The 16,405-nt window shown below is 76.4% G+C and overlaps 4 protein-coding genes across 6 annotated transcripts; 1 reads left to right on the top strand and 3 right to left on the bottom strand.

Annotated features, from left to right (window-relative positions):
* Positions 1 to 401: 401 nt before the first annotated feature.
* LOC135325409 (5-aminolevulinate synthase, erythroid-specific, mitochondrial-like) lies at positions 402 to 9,223 on the bottom strand. Of its 2 annotated transcripts, XM_064503443.1 has the most exons (11): positions 8,753 to 9,223; positions 7,931 to 8,034; positions 7,718 to 7,822; positions 7,509 to 7,598; positions 6,127 to 6,334; positions 4,877 to 5,061; positions 4,463 to 4,642; positions 3,627 to 3,791; positions 2,599 to 2,867; positions 1,160 to 1,322; positions 402 to 808 (listed from the first exon to the last, which is right to left on the bottom strand). In XM_064503443.1, exons 2-11 carry the CDS (start codon positions 8,028 to 8,030, stop codon positions 645 to 647), a joined length of 1,629 nt encoding a protein of 542 aa, XP_064359513.1. In that variant the 5' UTR covers positions 8,031 to 8,034; positions 8,753 to 9,223; the 3' UTR covers positions 402 to 644. The 2 variants fall into 2 exon arrangements, with proteins under 2 accessions (XP_064359513.1, XP_064359512.1); XM_064503442.1 differs by lacking the exon at positions 8,753 to 9,223 and having other exon boundaries at positions 7,931 to 8,100.
* Positions 9,224 to 9,468: 245 nt separating this feature from the next.
* Positions 9,469 to 12,004, bottom strand: TIMM17B (translocase of inner mitochondrial membrane 17B). 2 transcript variants are annotated; one of them, XM_064503462.1, is made up of 6 exons: positions 11,857 to 12,004; positions 11,386 to 11,485; positions 11,226 to 11,289; positions 10,684 to 10,812; positions 9,806 to 9,916; positions 9,469 to 9,674 (listed from the first exon to the last, which is right to left on the bottom strand). In XM_064503462.1, exons 1-6 carry the CDS (start codon positions 11,880 to 11,882, stop codon positions 9,604 to 9,606), a joined length of 501 nt encoding a protein of 166 aa, XP_064359532.1. In that variant the 5' UTR covers positions 11,883 to 12,004; the 3' UTR covers positions 9,469 to 9,603. The 2 variants fall into 2 exon arrangements, with proteins under 2 accessions (XP_064359532.1, XP_064359531.1); XM_064503461.1 differs by having other exon boundaries at positions 11,226 to 11,485.
* A 37-nt stretch (positions 12,005 to 12,041) lies between these two features.
* On the top strand, positions 12,042 to 14,751 carry PQBP1 (polyglutamine binding protein 1). The gene is made up of 7 exons (XM_064503460.1): positions 12,042 to 12,166; positions 12,283 to 12,357; positions 13,092 to 13,203; positions 13,283 to 13,392; positions 13,478 to 13,600; positions 14,224 to 14,284; positions 14,527 to 14,751. The coding sequence occupies exons 2-7, from the start codon at positions 12,291 to 12,293 to the stop codon at positions 14,678 to 14,680; spliced, it is 627 nt and encodes a 208-aa protein (XP_064359530.1). The 5' UTR covers positions 12,042 to 12,166; positions 12,283 to 12,290; the 3' UTR covers positions 14,681 to 14,751.
* Positions 14,752 to 14,801: 50 nt separating this feature from the next.
* Positions 14,802 to 15,974, bottom strand: LOC135325403 (zinc finger and BTB domain-containing protein 47-like). The gene has a single exon (XM_064503419.1). It carries the CDS (start codon positions 15,972 to 15,974, stop codon positions 14,802 to 14,804), a length of 1,173 nt encoding a protein of 390 aa, XP_064359489.1.
* Positions 15,975 to 16,405: the final 431 nt, after the last annotated feature.

Here is a 16,405-nt window from a genome sequence, read left to right as displayed (position 1 = left end):
GATGACTGGTGTGGGGGGGGGGGGGGCGTGCCCGAGGGGGTGGCACCGCGCCAGGGCTACCACCCCCGCCAGGGCCCAGGCGTCCGGGGAGGGGGGAGGGGGGGCGCCCCGCTGGGGGGGCCCAGGCGTCCGGCCCCCCGCTGCGCTGCTGACGTCAGGGCCGGCGGCGGCCCCGGGGGCAGCGATACTATCGGGGCCGGGGGGGGGGTCGGAGCCGCTGCCGCCTCCTTCCTCGTTCCCCAACATCTTGATAGCCGGGGAAAGGGCCCAGGCGTCCGGCTGCTGCCCCACCCCCCCCCGCCCTGGGGGGCCCAGGTGTCCGGGGCGCCCAGCCCGCGCTTGGGGGGCGCACGGGGGGGTGCCCAGACGCCAGGGCCCCCCCAAGAGACAGGTGACAGCGGTGGTGCCAGAGAGCTTTATTGCATGGAGGGGCCCAGGCGTCCGGGAGGGCCCTGGCGTCCGGGGGAGGGAGGGGGGCAGCGGTGGGGGGTGCCCAGCATCCGGGGGCGGCGTCGGCAGCGGGGCCCCGGCGTCCGGGGGGCCCTGGCGTCCGGGGGGGCTGTGGCGCGCGGGGGCGGCGTCGGCAGCGGGGCCCCGGCGTCCGGGGGGCCCTGGCGTCCGGGGGGCCCCGGCGTCCGGGGGGCTCAGGCCCGGGCGGTGACGTAGAGCGGCCCCAGGCCGGCGAAGAGCTCCTGCTCCCAGTCGCTCATGAGGGCCAGGTGCAGCGGGCGCTGGCAGGAGGCGCAGGCCGGGCCCGGGGGGGCCTCGCGGGGCAGCCCCAGCTCCCCCCAGCACTCGGAGAGCCGCGCTGCGGGAGGCAGCGTCAGCGCCCGGCCCCACGGCGCCCCATGGCCCCGCCCCACGGCCCCCCCGGGCCCTGCGTCCCCGGTACCCCCCGTCTCCCCCAGTGCCCCCCCGCCCGCCTGCCCGCCCCACGGCCCCGCCCCACGGCCCCCCCGGGCCCTGCGTCCCAGTGCCCCCCATGTCCCCCAGTGTCCCCCCGCCCGCCTGCCCGCCCCACGGCCCCGCCCCACGGCCCCCCTGGGCCCTCCGGCCCCGCCGCCCCGGCCCCCCAGGCCCTGCATCCCAGTACCCCCCATGTCCCCTGTGCCCCCCATCTCCCCCAGTGCCCCCCCGCCGGCCCCCCGGCCCCGCTCACCCACGAGGTTCTCCATCATGGCGGGGGTGTGGTGGGGGGTGGGCGCCAGGCGCAGCAGCTCCTGCCCCCGCGGCACCGTGGGGTAGTTGATGGCCTGCGCGTAGAGGCCGTGCTCCTCCAGCAGCGCCCGGCTCAGGCGGCTGTTCAGCGCCGCGTCGCCCACCTGCGCCCGCGGGGCCGCGCGTCACCGGGGCGCCCGGGGGGCCCAGGCGTCCGGGCGGGGATCCCCAGAGACCGCAGGGGCCCAGGCGTCCGGGCGGGGATCCCCCCACCCCCCGGGGGCCCAGGCGTCCGGGCGGGGATCCCCCCACCCCGGGGGCCCAGGCGTCCGGGCAGGGACCCCCCACCCACGGGGCCCAGGCGTCCGGGCAGGGACCCTCCCCACCCCAGGGGCCCAGGCATCCGGGCAGGGATCCCCCCCACCCCAGGGGCCCAGGCGTCCGGGCAGGGCCCCGTCGTCGCTCACTCACCCGCAGGGGGACGATGTGGCTGGGGCAGGGCAGGGCCAGCAGGGACCCCCCACCCCGGGGCCCAGGCATCCAGGCAGGACCCCCCACCCACGGGGCCCAGGCGTCCGGGCAGGGACCCCCCAGACACCCCAGGGGCCCAGGCGTCCGGGCAGGACCCCCCTCCACCCCAGGGGCCCAGGCGTCCGGGCAGGGACCCCCCAGACACCCCAGGGGCCCAGGCGTCCGGGCAGGCCCCCGTCGCTCACTCACCCGCAGGGGGACGATGTGGCTGGGGCAGGGCAGGGCCGGCAGGGACCCCCCACCCGCGGGGCCCAGGCGTCCGGGCAGGTCCCCCCACCCCAGGGGCCCAGGCGTCCGGGCAGGACCCCCACCCGCGGGGCCCAGGCGTCCGGGCAGGCCCCCGTCGCTCACTCACCCGCAGGGGGACGATGTGGCTGGGGCAGGGCAGGGCCGGCAGGGACCCCCCACCCCAGGGGCCCAGGCGTCTGGGCAGGACCCCCCCACCCCAGGGGCCCAGGCGTCCGGGCAGGTCCCCCCACCCCAGGGGCCCAGGTGTCCGGGCAGGACCCCCCCACCCCAGGGGCCCAGGCGTCCGGGCAGGACCCCCACCCGCGGGGCCCAGGTGTCCGGGCAGGACCCCCCCACCCCAGGGGCCCAGGTGTCCGGGCAGGACCCCCCACCCCGGGGCCCAGGCGTCCGGGCAGGGACCCCCCACCCGCGGGGCCCAGGCGTCCGGGCAGGGACCCCCCAGACACCCCAGGGGCCCAGGCGTCCGGGCAGGCCCCCGTCGCTCACTCACCCGCAGGGGGACGATGTGGCTGGGGCAGGGCAGGGCCGGCAGGTCCCCCCACCCACGGGGCCCAGGCGTCCGGGCAGGGACCCCCCAGACACCCCAGGGGCCCAGGCGTCCGGGCAGGACCCCCACCCCAGGGGCCCAGGCGTCCGGGCAGGCCCCCGTCGCTCACTCACCCGCAGGGGGACGATGTGGCTGGGGCAGGGCAGGGCCGGCAGCCCGCGGTCGCGCAGCAGCAGCCGCAGGTGCTTGGCGTGGCGCTGGTGGGCCCGGCGCAGCGCCCCCCCCTCGGCGCCCCCCAGCACCCGCAGCGCCGCCAGGGCCCCCGCGGCCACGGCCGGCGGCAGCGCCGTGGTGAAGATGAAGCCGGGCCCCAGCGAGCGCACCGCGTCCACCAGCGCCGCCGGCCCCGCGATGTAGCCCCCCACGGCGCCCACCGCCTTCCCTGGGGGGCACGCGGCGGTCAGGCGGCCCCGCGGCCCCCCCCGCGGCCCCATAGACCCTCTCCCGTGGCCCCATAGACCTCCCCATAGACCCCCCGGGGGGGTCCCGCGGCCCCACGGACGACCCCCACGGCCCCCCACACCTTCCCTGGGGGTCCCATAGCCCCACAGACCCCCCCATGGTCGCCCCCAGGGAGCCCCACAACCCCATAGACCCCCCCATGGCCTCCCTGGGGGTCCCACAACCCCACAGACCCCCCCCAGGGCCCCACAGACCCCCCCATGGCCTCCCCTGGGGGGTCCCACAGCCCCACAGACCCCCCCCAGGGCCCCATAGACCCCCCCCCATGGCCTCCCCTGGGGGTCCCAGAGCCCCACAGACCCCCCCAGGGCCCCATAGACCCCCCCATGGCCTCCCCTGCAGGTCCCACAGCCCCACAGACCCCCCAGGCCCCATAGACCCCCCCATGGCCTCCCCTGCGGGTCCCACAGCCCCATAGACCCCCCCATGGCCTCCCTGGGGGTCCCACAACCCCACAGACCCCCCCAGGGCCCCATAGACCCCCCCATGGCCTCCCCTGGGGGGTCCCACAGCCCCACAGACCCCCCCCAGGGCCTCCCCTGCAGGTCCCACAGCCCCATAGACCCCCCCATGGCCTCCTTGGGGGGTCCCACAGCCCCACAGCCCCCCCCCAGGTCCCCCAGCCCCCCCCCGGGGTCCCCCGCCCCCCCCGGGCGCCCCCCACCCCCCGGGGCCTCACCGAGGGTGCCGGAGACGATGTCGACCTTGTGGGCGACGCCGTCGCGCTCGGCGATGCCGGCCCCGCGCGCCCCATAGAGCCCCACGGCGTGGACCTCGTCCACGAAGGTGAGTGCCCCGTGGGCGTGCGCCACGTCGCAGAGCTGCTCCAGCGGCGCGATGGAGCCTGCCGCCGACACGCCGGGTCAGGACGGGGACGATGTGGGGCGATGTGGGGCGATGTGGGGCGATGTGGGGCCGGGGAGCACCCAGGGAGCCCGGGACATCACAGGGGCCTTAGGGGTCTCCGGGGGGGTTGGGGGCTCCCAGGAGCCCCAGGGGGATCTGGGGGTCCCAGGAGGTTTTGGGGGATCTCTGGGGGGTTTTGGGGTCCCTGGGATGTTCTAGGGGTCCCTGGAGCCCCGGCAGGTTTGGGGGGTCATTGGAGCCCCAGAAGATCCTCGGGAGGTTGGGGGTCTCCCAGGAGGTTGGGGCTCCCCAGGAGGTTCTAGGGGTCCCCCGGGACGTTGAGGGTCTCCCAGGAGGTTGGGGGTCCCCAGGAGATTAGGGGGTCCCCAGGAGATTCAGGGGGTCCCCCGGGAGGTTGGGGGGCTCCCAGGAGGTTGGGGGCCTCCCAGGAGATTCGGGGGGTCTCCCAGCAGGTTCAGGGTCTCCCTGGGAGGTTGGGGGTCTCCCCGGGAGGTTGGGGGGGTCTCCCAGGAGGTTCGGGGGTCTCCCAGGGTCTCCCAGGAGGTTGGGGGTCTCCCAGGACGTTGGGGATCCCCCAGGAAGTTCGGGGGGTCCCCCGGGAGGTTGGGGGGCTCCCAGGAGGTGGGGCCCCCCCGGGGGGACACGCACCGTCCATGGAGTGGAGGGACTCGAAGGCGACGATGCGGGGCAGCCCGGGGCGGGCGCGGGCCAGCAGCTGGGCCAGGTGCTGGGGGTCGTTGTGGCGGAAGACGTGCTTGGGCCCCCCGCCCGCCCGGATGCCCTGGATCATGGACGCGTGGTTCCCCGCGTCCGAGAACACCTCGCAGCCTGCAAAGGGGCGTCCGTCAGGTGCGGGGCCCAGGCGTCCGGGCGCATCCGCGCAGCACGGGGCCCAGGCGTCCGGGCGCGGGGCCCAGGCGTCCGGGTGCGTGCATGCGGTGCAGGGCCCAGGCGTCCGGGCGCGTCCGTGCGGCGCGGGGCCCAGGCGTCCGGGCGCGTGTGTGCAGCGCGGGGCCCAGGCGTCCGGGCGCGGGGCCCAGGCGTCCGGGCGCGTCCCCGTACCGGGCAGCAGGCGGACCAGGGTGGCCAGCGCCGTGTCGTTGGCGGCGAAGCAGGAGGAGAAGAGCAGGGCGCGGGGCTGTCGGTGCAGCCGGGCCAGCGCCGTCTCCAGCGCCCCGTGCAGCGGCGACGTCCCGGCGATGTTGCGGGTGCCCCCCGCGCCCAGGCCGTGAGCCCCCAGCGCCGCCCTGCGACGGGCGTCAGCGCCGGGGACGCGAGGCTTGGGGGGGGGGGCTGGGGGGGATTTGGGGTCCTCGGGGTCTCCGGGGGGGGGGATTTGGGGTCCTTGGGGTCTCCGGGGGGGGGATTTGGGGTCCTCGGGGTGCCCAGGGGGGTATTTGGGGTCCTTGGGGTCTCCGGGGGGGTATTTGGGGTGCCCAAGGGGGTATTTGGGGTCCTTGGGGTGTCCGCGGGGGGGGGATTTGGGGTCCTTGGGTGTCTGGGGGGATCTGGGGTGCCCAGGGGGGTATTTGGGGTCCTTGGGGTCTCCGGGGGGGGGATTTGGGGTCCTCGGGGTGCCCAGGGGGGTATTTGGGGTCCTTGGGGTCTCCGGGGGGGGATTTGGGGTCCTTGGGGTGTCTGGGGGGGATCTGGGGTGCCCGCGGGGGTATTTGGGGTCCTCGGGGTCTCCGGGGGGGGGATTTGGGGTCCTCGGGGTCTCTGGGGGGGGATCTGGGGTGCCCGCGGGGGTATTTGGGGTCCTTGGGGTCTCCAAGGGGGTATTTGGGGTGTCCAGGGGAGTATTTGGGGTCCTTAGGGTGCTCAGAGGGGCATTTGGGGGGTGTTTGGGGTGCCCAGGGGGGTCCCAGGGTGCCCCAGGGGTATGTGGGGGGTCCCAGGGGTATTTTGGGGGCTCCCAGGGGTCTTTGGGGGTCCCGGGGGGGTCCCAGGGCTCCCAGGGGTATTTTGGGGGCTCCCAGGGGTCTTTGGGGGTCCCAGGGGTATTTTGGGGGCTCCCAGAGGTATTTTGGGGGTCCCGGGGGTGTCCCAGGGCTCCCAGGGGTATTTTGGGGGGGTCTTTGGGGTCCTGGAGGGTATGTGAGGGGTCCCAGGGGTATTTTGGGTGAGTCCCAGGGGTATTTTGGGTGAGTCCCAAGGGTATTTTGGGGGTCCCGGGGGGGTCCCGGGGGCTCCCAGGGGTCTTTGGGGGTCCCGGGGGGGTCCCAGGGCTCCCAGAGGCATTTTGGGGGTCCCGGGGGGTCCCAGGGCTCCCAGAGGCATTTTGGGGGTCGCGGGGGTCGCGGGGGTCGGACCTGGCGGCGCGCAGCACGGCGGGGTGCCGGCTCATGCCCAGGTAGTCGTTGGAGCACCAGACCTGCACGGGGCGGCGGCGGGGGCCGGCGGCGGCCAGGGGGGGGGCGGCGGCGCGGCGGGCCAGGGCGGTGAAGACGCGGTAGGTGTGCGAGCGGCGCAGCCCCGCCAGCCGGGCCCCCAGCGCCGCCTCGTAGGGGAAGGCGTCCTCTGCGCGGGGGCCGGGGGGGTCAGCGCCCCGCTGCAGCCCCACTGCAGCCCCGCTGCAGCCCGAGCCCCCCCGCTGCAGCCCCACGGCAGCCCCACTGCAGCCCCACTGCAGCCCGAGCCCCCCCGCTGCAGCCCCACGGCAGCCCCACTGCAGCCCGAGCCCCCCCGCTGCAGCCCGAATCCACCCCGCTGCACCCCGAATCCGCCCCACTGCACCCTGAATCCACCCCACTGCACCCCAAAGCCACCCCATTGCAATGCAACCCCCCCACTGCAGCCTGAGGCCCCCCGCTGCAGCCCCACTGCAGCCCCACTGCAGCCCGAGCCCCCCCGCTGCACCCCGAATCCACCCCGCTGCACCCCGAATCCACCCCTGCGTGCCCCAAATCTGCCCCACTGCAGCCCAAATCCACCCCGCTGCACCCCAAATCCGCCCCGCTGCACCCCAAATCTGCCCCTGCGTGCCCCAAATGCGCCCCACTGCAGCCCGAGCCCCCCCGCTGCACCCCGAATCTGCCCCACTGCAGCCCGAGCCCCCCCGCTGCACCCCGAATCCACCCCTGCGTGCCCCAAATGTGCCCCACTGCAGCCCAAAGCCACCCCGGAGCACCCTAATGCACCCCAGAGTGCCCCACTGCACCCCAAATCCACCCCCGTGGCACCCCAGAGCACCCCAAAGCCCCCCAACATGCCCCAACCCCCCCATCGCACCCCAAATCCACCCCCATGGCACCTCAGAATGCCCCAAGTCCACCCCAGAGCACCCTAAACCCCCCCGTTGCACCCCAAATCCACCCCATTGCAGCCCATTGCACCCCAAATCTCCCCCATCGCACCCCAAATCCACCCCCATGGCACCCCATTGCAACCCAAATCCCCCCCATTGCACCCCCTTGCACCCCAAATCCCCCCCTTGCACCCCAAATCCACCCTGCTGCACCCCAAATCCCCCCCAGAGCACCCTAATGCACCCCAACCCCCCCCATTGCACCTCAAATCCGCCCCCGTGGCACCCCAGAGCGCCCCAAATCCCCCCCCATTGCACCCCAAATCCCCCCCTTGCACCCCAAATCCCCCCCAATGCACCCCAAATCCCCCCCATTGCACCCCAAATCCCCCCCATGGCACCCCAGAGCACCCCCCGGGCCCCCCCCGCCGCCGCCGCGGCCCCCACCGGGCAGGTTGTCCTGCAGCCGCCGCTCGTCCTCGGGCTCCGGCCCCTCCTCGGGCTCCAGCAGCGACAGCAGCAGCGCGTCCGGGGGGGCTGCGGGGTGCGTGGGTCAGCCGGACGCCGGGGCCCCCCGACGCGGGGGGGAGGGGGGGGAGCGCCTGGGGCCCCCCCCCTCCAAAAGGCCCCGCCGCCCGGACGCCGGGGCCCCTCACCTGGCTCGCGGGGGCCGACGTCCTCCTGCACCTCGGGGGGGGCACGCTGCACGAAGGCGCTGCCCCCCCCCAGCTCCATGAAGGGGCACTGGGCCGCCGGCTCATCTGCGGGGGGGGGGGGGGGGGGGTCAGCGAGCCCAGGCGTCCGGGCACCCCCCCCCCAACCCCCCCCCCCCGAGGGAGGCCGCGCGGGGCCCCGGCGTCCGGGCGCACCTGGGTGGGCGCGGGGGGGGGCGGCGGCCATGCCGCGGGCCAGCGCCAGCAGCAGCCGGGGGTCGCGGCGCAGCGCGGGGCAGCGGAGCAGGGCGGCCATGGTGCTGCGGCGGGGGGGCGGCGGGGGCCCAGGAGTCCGGCGCTGCCCGGACGCCTGGGCCCCGCGGGGACGGGCTGCGCCCTGGGCGTCTCCCCCCCCCCCCCCCCCCCGGCCCTTATCAGCCCCCAACACCCGGCGGGGCTCGGCCCCGTGACGCCACGGGGGGGACGTCGAGGCGCGGGCCCAGGCGTCCGGGAGACCCCTGAGCCCCGTGTCCAGGGGCCCCACTGCACCCCACATCCCCACCCCCAGGGGCCCAGGCGTCCGGGGGACCCCCACCCCCAGGGGCCCAGGTGTCCCAGTGCCCCCCCACGCCCCACCCCCCACCCCCCAGGGGCCCAGGAGTCCGGGGGTCCCACCGCGCCCCACTCCCCACCACCCCCCGGGACCCCGGCATCCCAATGCCCCCCCCCCGGGGCCCAGGCGTCCGGGGATCCCACTGCCCCCCACCACCCCCTGGGCCCCCAGCATCCCGGTGCCCCCCACCCTGGGGCCCAGGCGTCCGGGGATCCCACTGCCCCCCCCACCTCCCAGGGCCCAGGCGTCCGGGACCCCACCGCGCCCCCCCACCCCGGGACCCCGGTGTCCCGATGCCCCCCACCCCCAGGCCCAGGCGTCCGGGGGGCCCCCCTGTGCCCCCCCCCCCCCAGGACCCCGGCGTCCAGGCCCCCGCCCCGGGGCCCAGGCGTCCGGGGGGCCCAGGCGTCCGGGGCCCCGCGCACCTGTTGCCCTGCACTGAGGACGAACAACCAGCACTGGGCGACGCCGCGGCCGGGCGCCGCGATAAGGCCGGGGGGGGGCTGCCCCCCCGCTACCCCCACGAGCAGGGGGCGGGGCGAAGGGAGGGGGCGGGGCCGCGGGGCCAGGCTCCTCCCCCGTGGGGCGGGGCAGAGCGTGGCAGCAGGCTGGGGGCGGGGCCAGGGGCGGGGCCTCGGGAGCCCATGGGCAGGGCTGCTCTGTGAGTGACAGGTTTGGGGCGGAGCCTCGGGAGCCGCTGGGCACGTAGGGGGTGTGGCCTCGTGGATGTGGGGCGGGGCCTCGGGAGCACGTGGGCAGGTGGGGGCGGGGCCTCGGGAGCACGTGGGCGGAGAGGGGGCGGGGCCCGGCGGCCACGTTTGGAGGCATCCATGAGCTGGGGGGGGGCTGTGGGTCAGGGGGGGCCGCTATGGGGCGGGGGGGGCCGCTATGGGGCCGGCCCCCCCCCCGGGACCGCAGCTGCCCCCTCACCCCCGATGCTGACCCCTGACCTCTGGTGCCTTGACCTCTGCACTGTGACCCCCGGGCCTTAATAAAGGGGCGGTGCCCCGATGACATCACTGCCATGCCACGCCCTGTAACGTCGCAGCGTGGGGCGGGGCTCAGGCGATGACGTCACCCCCCACCCAGCGAGGGGCCCCAGCGTCCGGCCCCCCCCCCCCCCGGCACCGACCACGCGGGATTGCCCAAAACGTCTGTATTTGTCGTGAAAAAAAACACATCCAAAAGAGTGGGGGCGGGGCCTCCTGGTGGGAGGGGCCTCCGAGGGCGGGGCCTCCTGGTAGGAGGGGCCACCGGGGGGCGGGGCCGAGCAGCGTCACAGGGAGGGGGCGTCGCCGTGGGGGGGCCGGGCCGGCAGCTGGGAGGGGTCCTCGGCGAAGGGGCTCGCTGGGGGGGAGGAGGGGGGGTTAGTGCTGCTGCCCCCCCCGGCCCCCCCCAGGCCCCCAGTACCCCCCTGGGTGGGCACTGGGGGCCGCCCCCTCCCCCCGCAGTGCTCCCAGTGCCCCCCAGTGACTCACGGTTGTGGAACTGGGGGGCCGTGTAGCGGGTCAGCAGGATCCCCACCCCCTCGATGAGCGCCAGCAGGATCCCCCCCATCATGGCCGAGCCCACCATGGCCAGGGGGCCGCCTGGGGGGGGGGGCACAGGGTTATGGGGTGCACGGACCCCTCCCAGAGCCCCCCACCACCCCCCCAGAGACCCCTATGGCCCCCCTGGAGCCCCCCACTGCCCCCCCGAGACCCCTACGGCCCCCCAAAGACCCCTATGGCTCCCCTGAAGCCCCCATGAGCCCCCACCGTGCCCCCAGAGACTCCTGTGGCCCCCTGAGCCCCCCCAGAGATCCCTACGGCCCCCCAGAGACCCCCACTGTCCCCCTAGGGACCCTTATGGCCCCCCAGAGCCCCCTGGAGCCCCCCCACATCTCCCCAGAGCCCCCCGTGGTCTTCCAGAGCTCCCTGTGGCCCCCCCAGAGCCCCCCATGGCCCCCTGGAGCCCCCCCCCACCCCCCCAGAGACCCCTACAGCCCCCCAGAGCCCCCCCCAGTCCCTCTAGAGCACCCCACCATACCCCCAGAGCCCCCCATGGCCCCCCCACCATGCTCCCAGAGCCCCCCATGGCCCCCCGGAGCCCCCCCCATCCCTCCAGAGCCCCCCATGGCCCCCTGGAACCCCCCACCATGCCCCCAGAGCCCCCCATGGCCCCCCGGAGCCCCCCACCATGCTCCCAGAACCCCCCATGGCCCCCCCGGAGCCCCCCACCATGCCCCCAGAGCCCCCCGGAGCCCCCCACCATGCCCCCAGAGCCCCCCATGGCCCCCCCCATGCCCCCAGAGCCCCCCATGGCCCCCCGGAGCCCCCCCGGCCCCCCCGTCGCGCGCCCCCGTGCCGGCGCTCACTGCGGGAGGCGAGGACGGCGCCGGTGAGGGCTCCGGAGGCGATGGAGTTCCAGGGGTCCTCGCGGCCCCGCAGCCGCACCAGCCCGCAGTCGATGGTGGAGAAGAGCCCGCCCCACACCGCGAAGCTGCCTGCCCCGCCGTCAGGCCCCGCCCACAGACCCACGCCCCGCCCACAGCACCCCAGGCCCCGCCCACCCAGCCTGGCCCCACCCACAGCTGCCCAGGCCCCGCCCACCCAGCCTGGCCCCACCGACAGGAGCCCCAGGCCCCATCTACCCAGCCTGGCCCCGCCCACAGCTGCCCCAGGCCCCGCCCACCCACCCAGGCCCTGCCCCCAGCAGTCCCAAGCCCCACCCACCACCAGGCCCCACCCACACCCCAAGCCCCGCCCACCAGCTAGGCTCCTCCTACATCCCCAAGCCCCACCCAGGCCCCTCCCACCAGCCAGGCTCCTCCCACACCCCAAGCCCCACCCACCAGTCAGACTCCTCCCACAGCAGCCCAGGCCCCGCCCACCTCCCCGGGCCCCGCCCACCCCCTACCTCCGATCTGGGGCGCCCGGACGCGGACGGCGCTGGCGCTGCCCCGCAGACGATGGCGGACGCCCTGCCGGGGGGGGGGGGGGATGAGGCCCCGCCCCGCGGTGGGCGGGGCCAGAGAGACCCCGCCCCGCGGTGGGCGTGGCCGGGGGCGGGGACTCACCGCGGGGGCGTTGCGGAAGCCCTTGACGGCCTGGAAGACGCCGCCGCCGATGACGCCCATGGTGAAGGCGCCGCCGCAGTCGTCCACGATGCGCCAGGGGCTGCGGGGACCCCGCGTGAACCCCCGCCCCCCCGGGACCCCCCCAAAACAGCCCCCCGGGACCCCCTAACCACCCCCCCGGGGGACCCCCCTAACCCCCCCCCGACACGCCACGTCATCGCCGCGGGGGGGGCGCGAAGAGCCGCCGCCGCTCCGCGTGTCCCCCCCCGCCCCCCGTAGCGCCAACATGGCCGCGCCCGCCGCGCCTCGCCCCGCCCCAAGATGGCGCCGCTCACACACACACACACACACACACACACACACACACACACACACCGCCCTCCCCCCACCCCCGCGCGCACCGCGCTCGCGGCGCTGCCACGTGACCCGGAGGGGGGGGGCTGGCGCTTCCCGCGCGCGCCCCGCGGTTACCAGGGCTCCCGCGCGTACTCCTCCATGGCCGCCGCCGCTGGCCCCGCCCCCGTCACGTGCGCCGCCCGATTGGCCGCCGGCCGTCACGTGGGGGGGGCGGCGCGCCGGCCCCTGAGGAGGCGCTTCGCGCTCCCGCCGCGCCTCCTCCCCCCGCGGCGGCGGCGGAGGGAGGCGCCGATTGGCTGCGCGCGCGTCACGGGGCCGGGGCGGGGCGTGGTGCGCGCCGATTGGCCGCGGCGGTTCCCGTGAGCGGCGGCGAGGAGCGGAGCGGAGCGGAGCGGAGCGAGCGCGGCCGGCGCCGGAGCCGGGGGTGGGTCGGCGCGGCGGGGGGGCGGGGGATCCCACCGCGCCGGGGGGGGGGACGGCGGCGGGGCCCGGGGGCGGGCCCGATGGGCGGGGCCTCGCCTGACCCCGCCTCCCGCGCAGGCGGAACCATGCCGCTGCCGGTGGCCCTGCAGTCCCGCCTGGCCAAGCGCGGGCTGCTCAAGCACGTGGAGCCCGGTGAGGGGGCGGGGCCGACCCCGAGGGGGCGGGGCCAGCGCGGAGGGGGCGGGGCCGCGGGTGGACGGTGCTGCGGGGGGGCAGGGCGGGGGGGGTCACGGCCGGTGCTGGGGGGCGGGGCCAGGATTGGGGGCGGGGCTTGGGGTGTGCAGGGCGGGGCTGGGCTGCGGGGGCGGGGTCCAGGCTGGGGGCGTGGCTAAGGGCTGTGGGTGGTGTCAGGGGGCGGGGCTGGGCTGTGGGGGCGGGGTCCAGGCTGGGGGCGTGGCTAAGGGCTGTGGGTGGTGTCAGGGGGCGGGGCTGGGCTGTGGGGGTGGGGCCCAGGCTGGGGGCGTGGCTAAGGGCTGTGGGTGGTGTCAGGGGGTGGGGCGGGGCTGTGGGGGTGGGGCCCAGGCTGGGGGCGTGGCTAAGGGCTGTGGGTGGTGTCAGGGGGCTGGGCTGGGCTGTGGGGGCGGGGTCCAGGCTGGGGGCGGGGCTAAGGGCTGTGGGTGGTGTCAGGGGGCGGGGCCTGGGCTGTGGGTGGGCTCAGGGGCTGAAGGGGCGGGGCCTGCATAGTGGGTGGGGCCTGGGCTGTGGGTGGGCCCAGGGGCTGAAGGGGCGGGGCCTACATAGTGGGCGGGGCCTGGGCTGCAGGAGGGCCTCGGGGCTGCAGGGGCAGGTCATTGGCTGCGGGGGCGTGGGGGGGGGCGTGTCCGTGGCCGGGGGGGGGGCGTGGCCACGCGAGGCCCCGCCCCCAGAGCCGGAGGAGGAGATCATCGCGGAGGACTACGACGACGCGCACGTGGACTACGAGGCCTCGCGGCTGGAGGGGCTGCCGCCCCCCTGGTACAAGGTCGTCGACCCCACCTGGTGAGCCCCCCCCCCCGCCCCCCCCGGCGCCCCCCCCCCGCGCTGCCCCCCCGGCGCTACGGGCCCTCCCGCCCCGCAGCGGCCTGCCCTACTACTGGAACGTGGAGAACGACCTGGTGTCCTGGCTGCCGCCCACCGACCCCGGCTCCGTCGTCACCAAGGCGGCCAAGCGCCTCAAGGGCGGCCCAGGTGAGCGCGGGGGGGGGGGGGAGACGGGGGGCGGCGTGGGGCGGGGGCGGGGCCCCCCCCGGACACCTGGGCCCCCCCCCCGCAGAGGCGGAGGAGCCCCCCGAGCGGGGCTACGAGAAGGAGCGGGAGGAGCCGCCGCTGCCGCCGCCCCGCGAGCGCCGCTTCCATCGCCGGGAGGAGCTGGCGCCCTACCCCAAGGGCAAGAAAGGTGGGGGGCCGGGGGGGCCGGGGGGGCCACGGAGGGACCGGGGGGGCACGGGGGGGAGGCATTCGGTGCCAATGAGCTGCTCGGTGGGGGGAAGGTTATGGGGGGGGTGGGGGCGAAGAGCTGTTCTATGGGGCAGGGAAAGGGCAGGGGGGTTGGGGGGGGCCGTGGGGCAGGACCCGCCTTGGTGGGGCTCCTCTGGGGCTGGGGGGCTGGGTTATTCCGTGGGGCAGGGAAGGAGGGGGGGGATATTCCAATGGGGGGGGGACACATGGGGTGGCTGGGCCAGTCCATGGGGTGGGAAAGGGGGGGCTGGGCGTTCTATGGGGCAGAAGGGGGGGGAATGGGCTATTCTGTGGGGCGGGAAAGGGGGGGCTGGGCCATTCTATGGGGCAGAAAGGGGGGGGGAATGGGCTATTCCGTGGGGCGGGAAAGGGGGGGCTGGGCCGTTCTATGGGGCAGAAAGGGGGGGGGAATGGGCTATTCCGTGGGGCGGGAAAGGGGGGGCTGGGCCGTTCTATGGGGCAGAAAGGGGGGGGGAAATGGGCTATTCCGTGGGGCGGGAAAGGGGGGGCTGGGCCATTCTATGGGGCAGGCCCCCCCGCTGACCCCCCCCTGCCCCCCAGGTAGCCGCAAGGACGAGGAGCTGGACCCCATGGACCCCAGCGCCTACTCCGACGCCCCCCGGTGAGCCCTGCCCCCCGGGGGGCGGAGCCTGAGGGAGTGGGCGGGGCTTCAAGGGAATGGGCGGGGCCTCGAGGGGAGTGGGCGGGGCCTCAAGGGAATGGGCGGGGCCTCAAGGGGGTGGAGCCACACAGGGAGGGTCCAGGCACGGGTGATACAAAGGGAGGCGGGGTCTCTGCACGGTGGGCGTGGCCTGGCCGGCGGTGGGCGTGGCCTGACGCTGTCCCCGCCCCCCCCCCCCGCAGGGGCACGTGGTCCACGGGGCTGCCCAAGCGCAACGAGGCCAAGACCGGGGCGGACACGACGGCGGCGGGGCCCCTCTTCCAGCAGCGCCCCTACCCCAGCCCGGGCGCCGTGCTGCGCGCCAACGCCGAGGCCTCGCGCGCCAAGCAGGACTGACCCCCCCCCCCCAATAAACCCCCCCCCAATAAACCCCGCCCCCGCCCGCCGCGGGGCCCAGGCGTCCGGGACGCGCTGGCAGCACCGCTTTTATTGAAACCGGGGCAAACGCGGCGCTGGCTCACGGGTGGCGCGACGCCTGGCACGAGGGGCCTGGCACGGCCCGGTCCTCGCACGAGGGCCTTCCTCCTGCCTCCTCTTCCTCCCCCTCGCACGAGGGCCTTCCTCCTGCCTCCTCTTCCTCCTCCTCGCACGAGGGCCTTCCTCCTGCCTCCTCCTCGCACGAGGGCCTTCCTCCTGCCTCCTCTTCCTCTCCCTCGCACGAGGGCCTTCCTCCTGCCTCCTCTTCCTCCTCCTCGCACGAGGGCCTTCCTCTTCCCTCCTCTTCCTCCTCCTCGCACGAGGGCCTTCCTCCTGCCTCCTCTTCCTCTCCCTCGCACGAGGGCCTTCCTCCTGCCTCCTCTTCCTCCTCCTCGCACGAGGGCCTTCCTCCTGCCTCCTCCTCGCACGAGGGCCTTCGTGCTCCCTCCTCTTCCTCCTCCTCGCACGAGGGCCTTCCTCCTGCCTCCTCCTCGCACGAGGGCCTTCGTGCTCCCTCCTCTTCCTCCTCCTCGCACGAGGGCCTTCCTCCTGCCTCCTCTTCCTCCTCCTCGCACGAGGGCCTTCCTCCTGCCTCCTCTTCCTCCTCCTCGCACGAGGGCCTTCCTCCTGCCTCCTCCTCGCACGAGGGCCTTCCTCCTCCCTCCTCCTTGCACGAGGGCCTTCCTCCTGCCTCCTCTTCCTCCTCCTCGCACGAGGGCCTTCCTCCTGCCTCCTCTTCCTCCTCCTCGCACGGGGGCCTTCGTGCTCCCTCCTCTTCCTCCCCCTCGCACGGGGACCCTCGCACGGCGGCTCCTCGCCCGCCCGCGTCCTCGCACGAGAGGCTTTGCACGTCCAGCTCCTCCCACGCGGCAGCTCCCTCGCACGAGGGCCCCGCTGCGCCTTCCTCCTCCCCCTCCTCCCCCTCCTCCTCCTCCTCGTTGCAGGCGGAGGCCTCCGTGCGCCGGGGGGGCCGCGGGGGGGGCCGGGGGGGGCCCCGGCGCTCCCTGGCCAGCAGGTCGCGGCGCCGCAGGAAGCAGGCCTGGGCGTAGGGGGGGGCAATGGGGGGCGCGGGGGGGGGCACGTAGCTGTAGGGCTTGTCCGGCTCCAGCTGGGGGGGGGGGGGCAGGGCGTTGGGGGGGGGTGCAGGTGCCCCCAGTGCGCCCCAGTGCTCCCAGTAAGCGGGGAACACAGGTAAAGGGCCCCCCCAGTGCATCCCAGCCCCCCCAGAGCTGCAGAGGGTAGTTGAGGGCCCCCCCAGCCCCCCCCATGGGGCAGTTAGGGGTCCCCCAGCCCCCCGGGGGTCCCCCAATGCCCCCCCAGGGGACATGTGGGGCAGTTAGGGGTCTTGCAACCCCCCCCCATGGGTCCCATATCCCCCCAGGGGCCCCACGGGGCACTTGGGGGTCCCACAGCCCCCCCCCTTGGTCCCATGTCCCCCCCCAACACTCCCATGGGGCAGTTGGGGGTCCCACAGCCCCCTCATTGGCCCCACGTCCCCCCCCAACACTCCCATGGGGCACTTGGGGGTCCCACAACCCCCCCCCTTGGTCCCATGTCCCCCCCCAACACTCCCATGGGGCAGCTGGGGGGTCCCACAGCCCCCCCCCTTGGTCCCATGTCCCCCCCCAACACTCCCATGGGGCA

The sequence above is a fragment of the Dromaius novaehollandiae genome, chromosome 37 (genome assembly GCF_036370855.1).
Source record: "Dromaius novaehollandiae isolate bDroNov1 chromosome 37, bDroNov1.hap1, whole genome shotgun sequence".
NCBI classification, from domain to species: domain Eukaryota; kingdom Metazoa; phylum Chordata; class Aves; order Casuariiformes; family Dromaiidae; genus Dromaius; species Dromaius novaehollandiae.
This window is presented reverse-complemented; position numbering and strand designations above follow the sequence as displayed.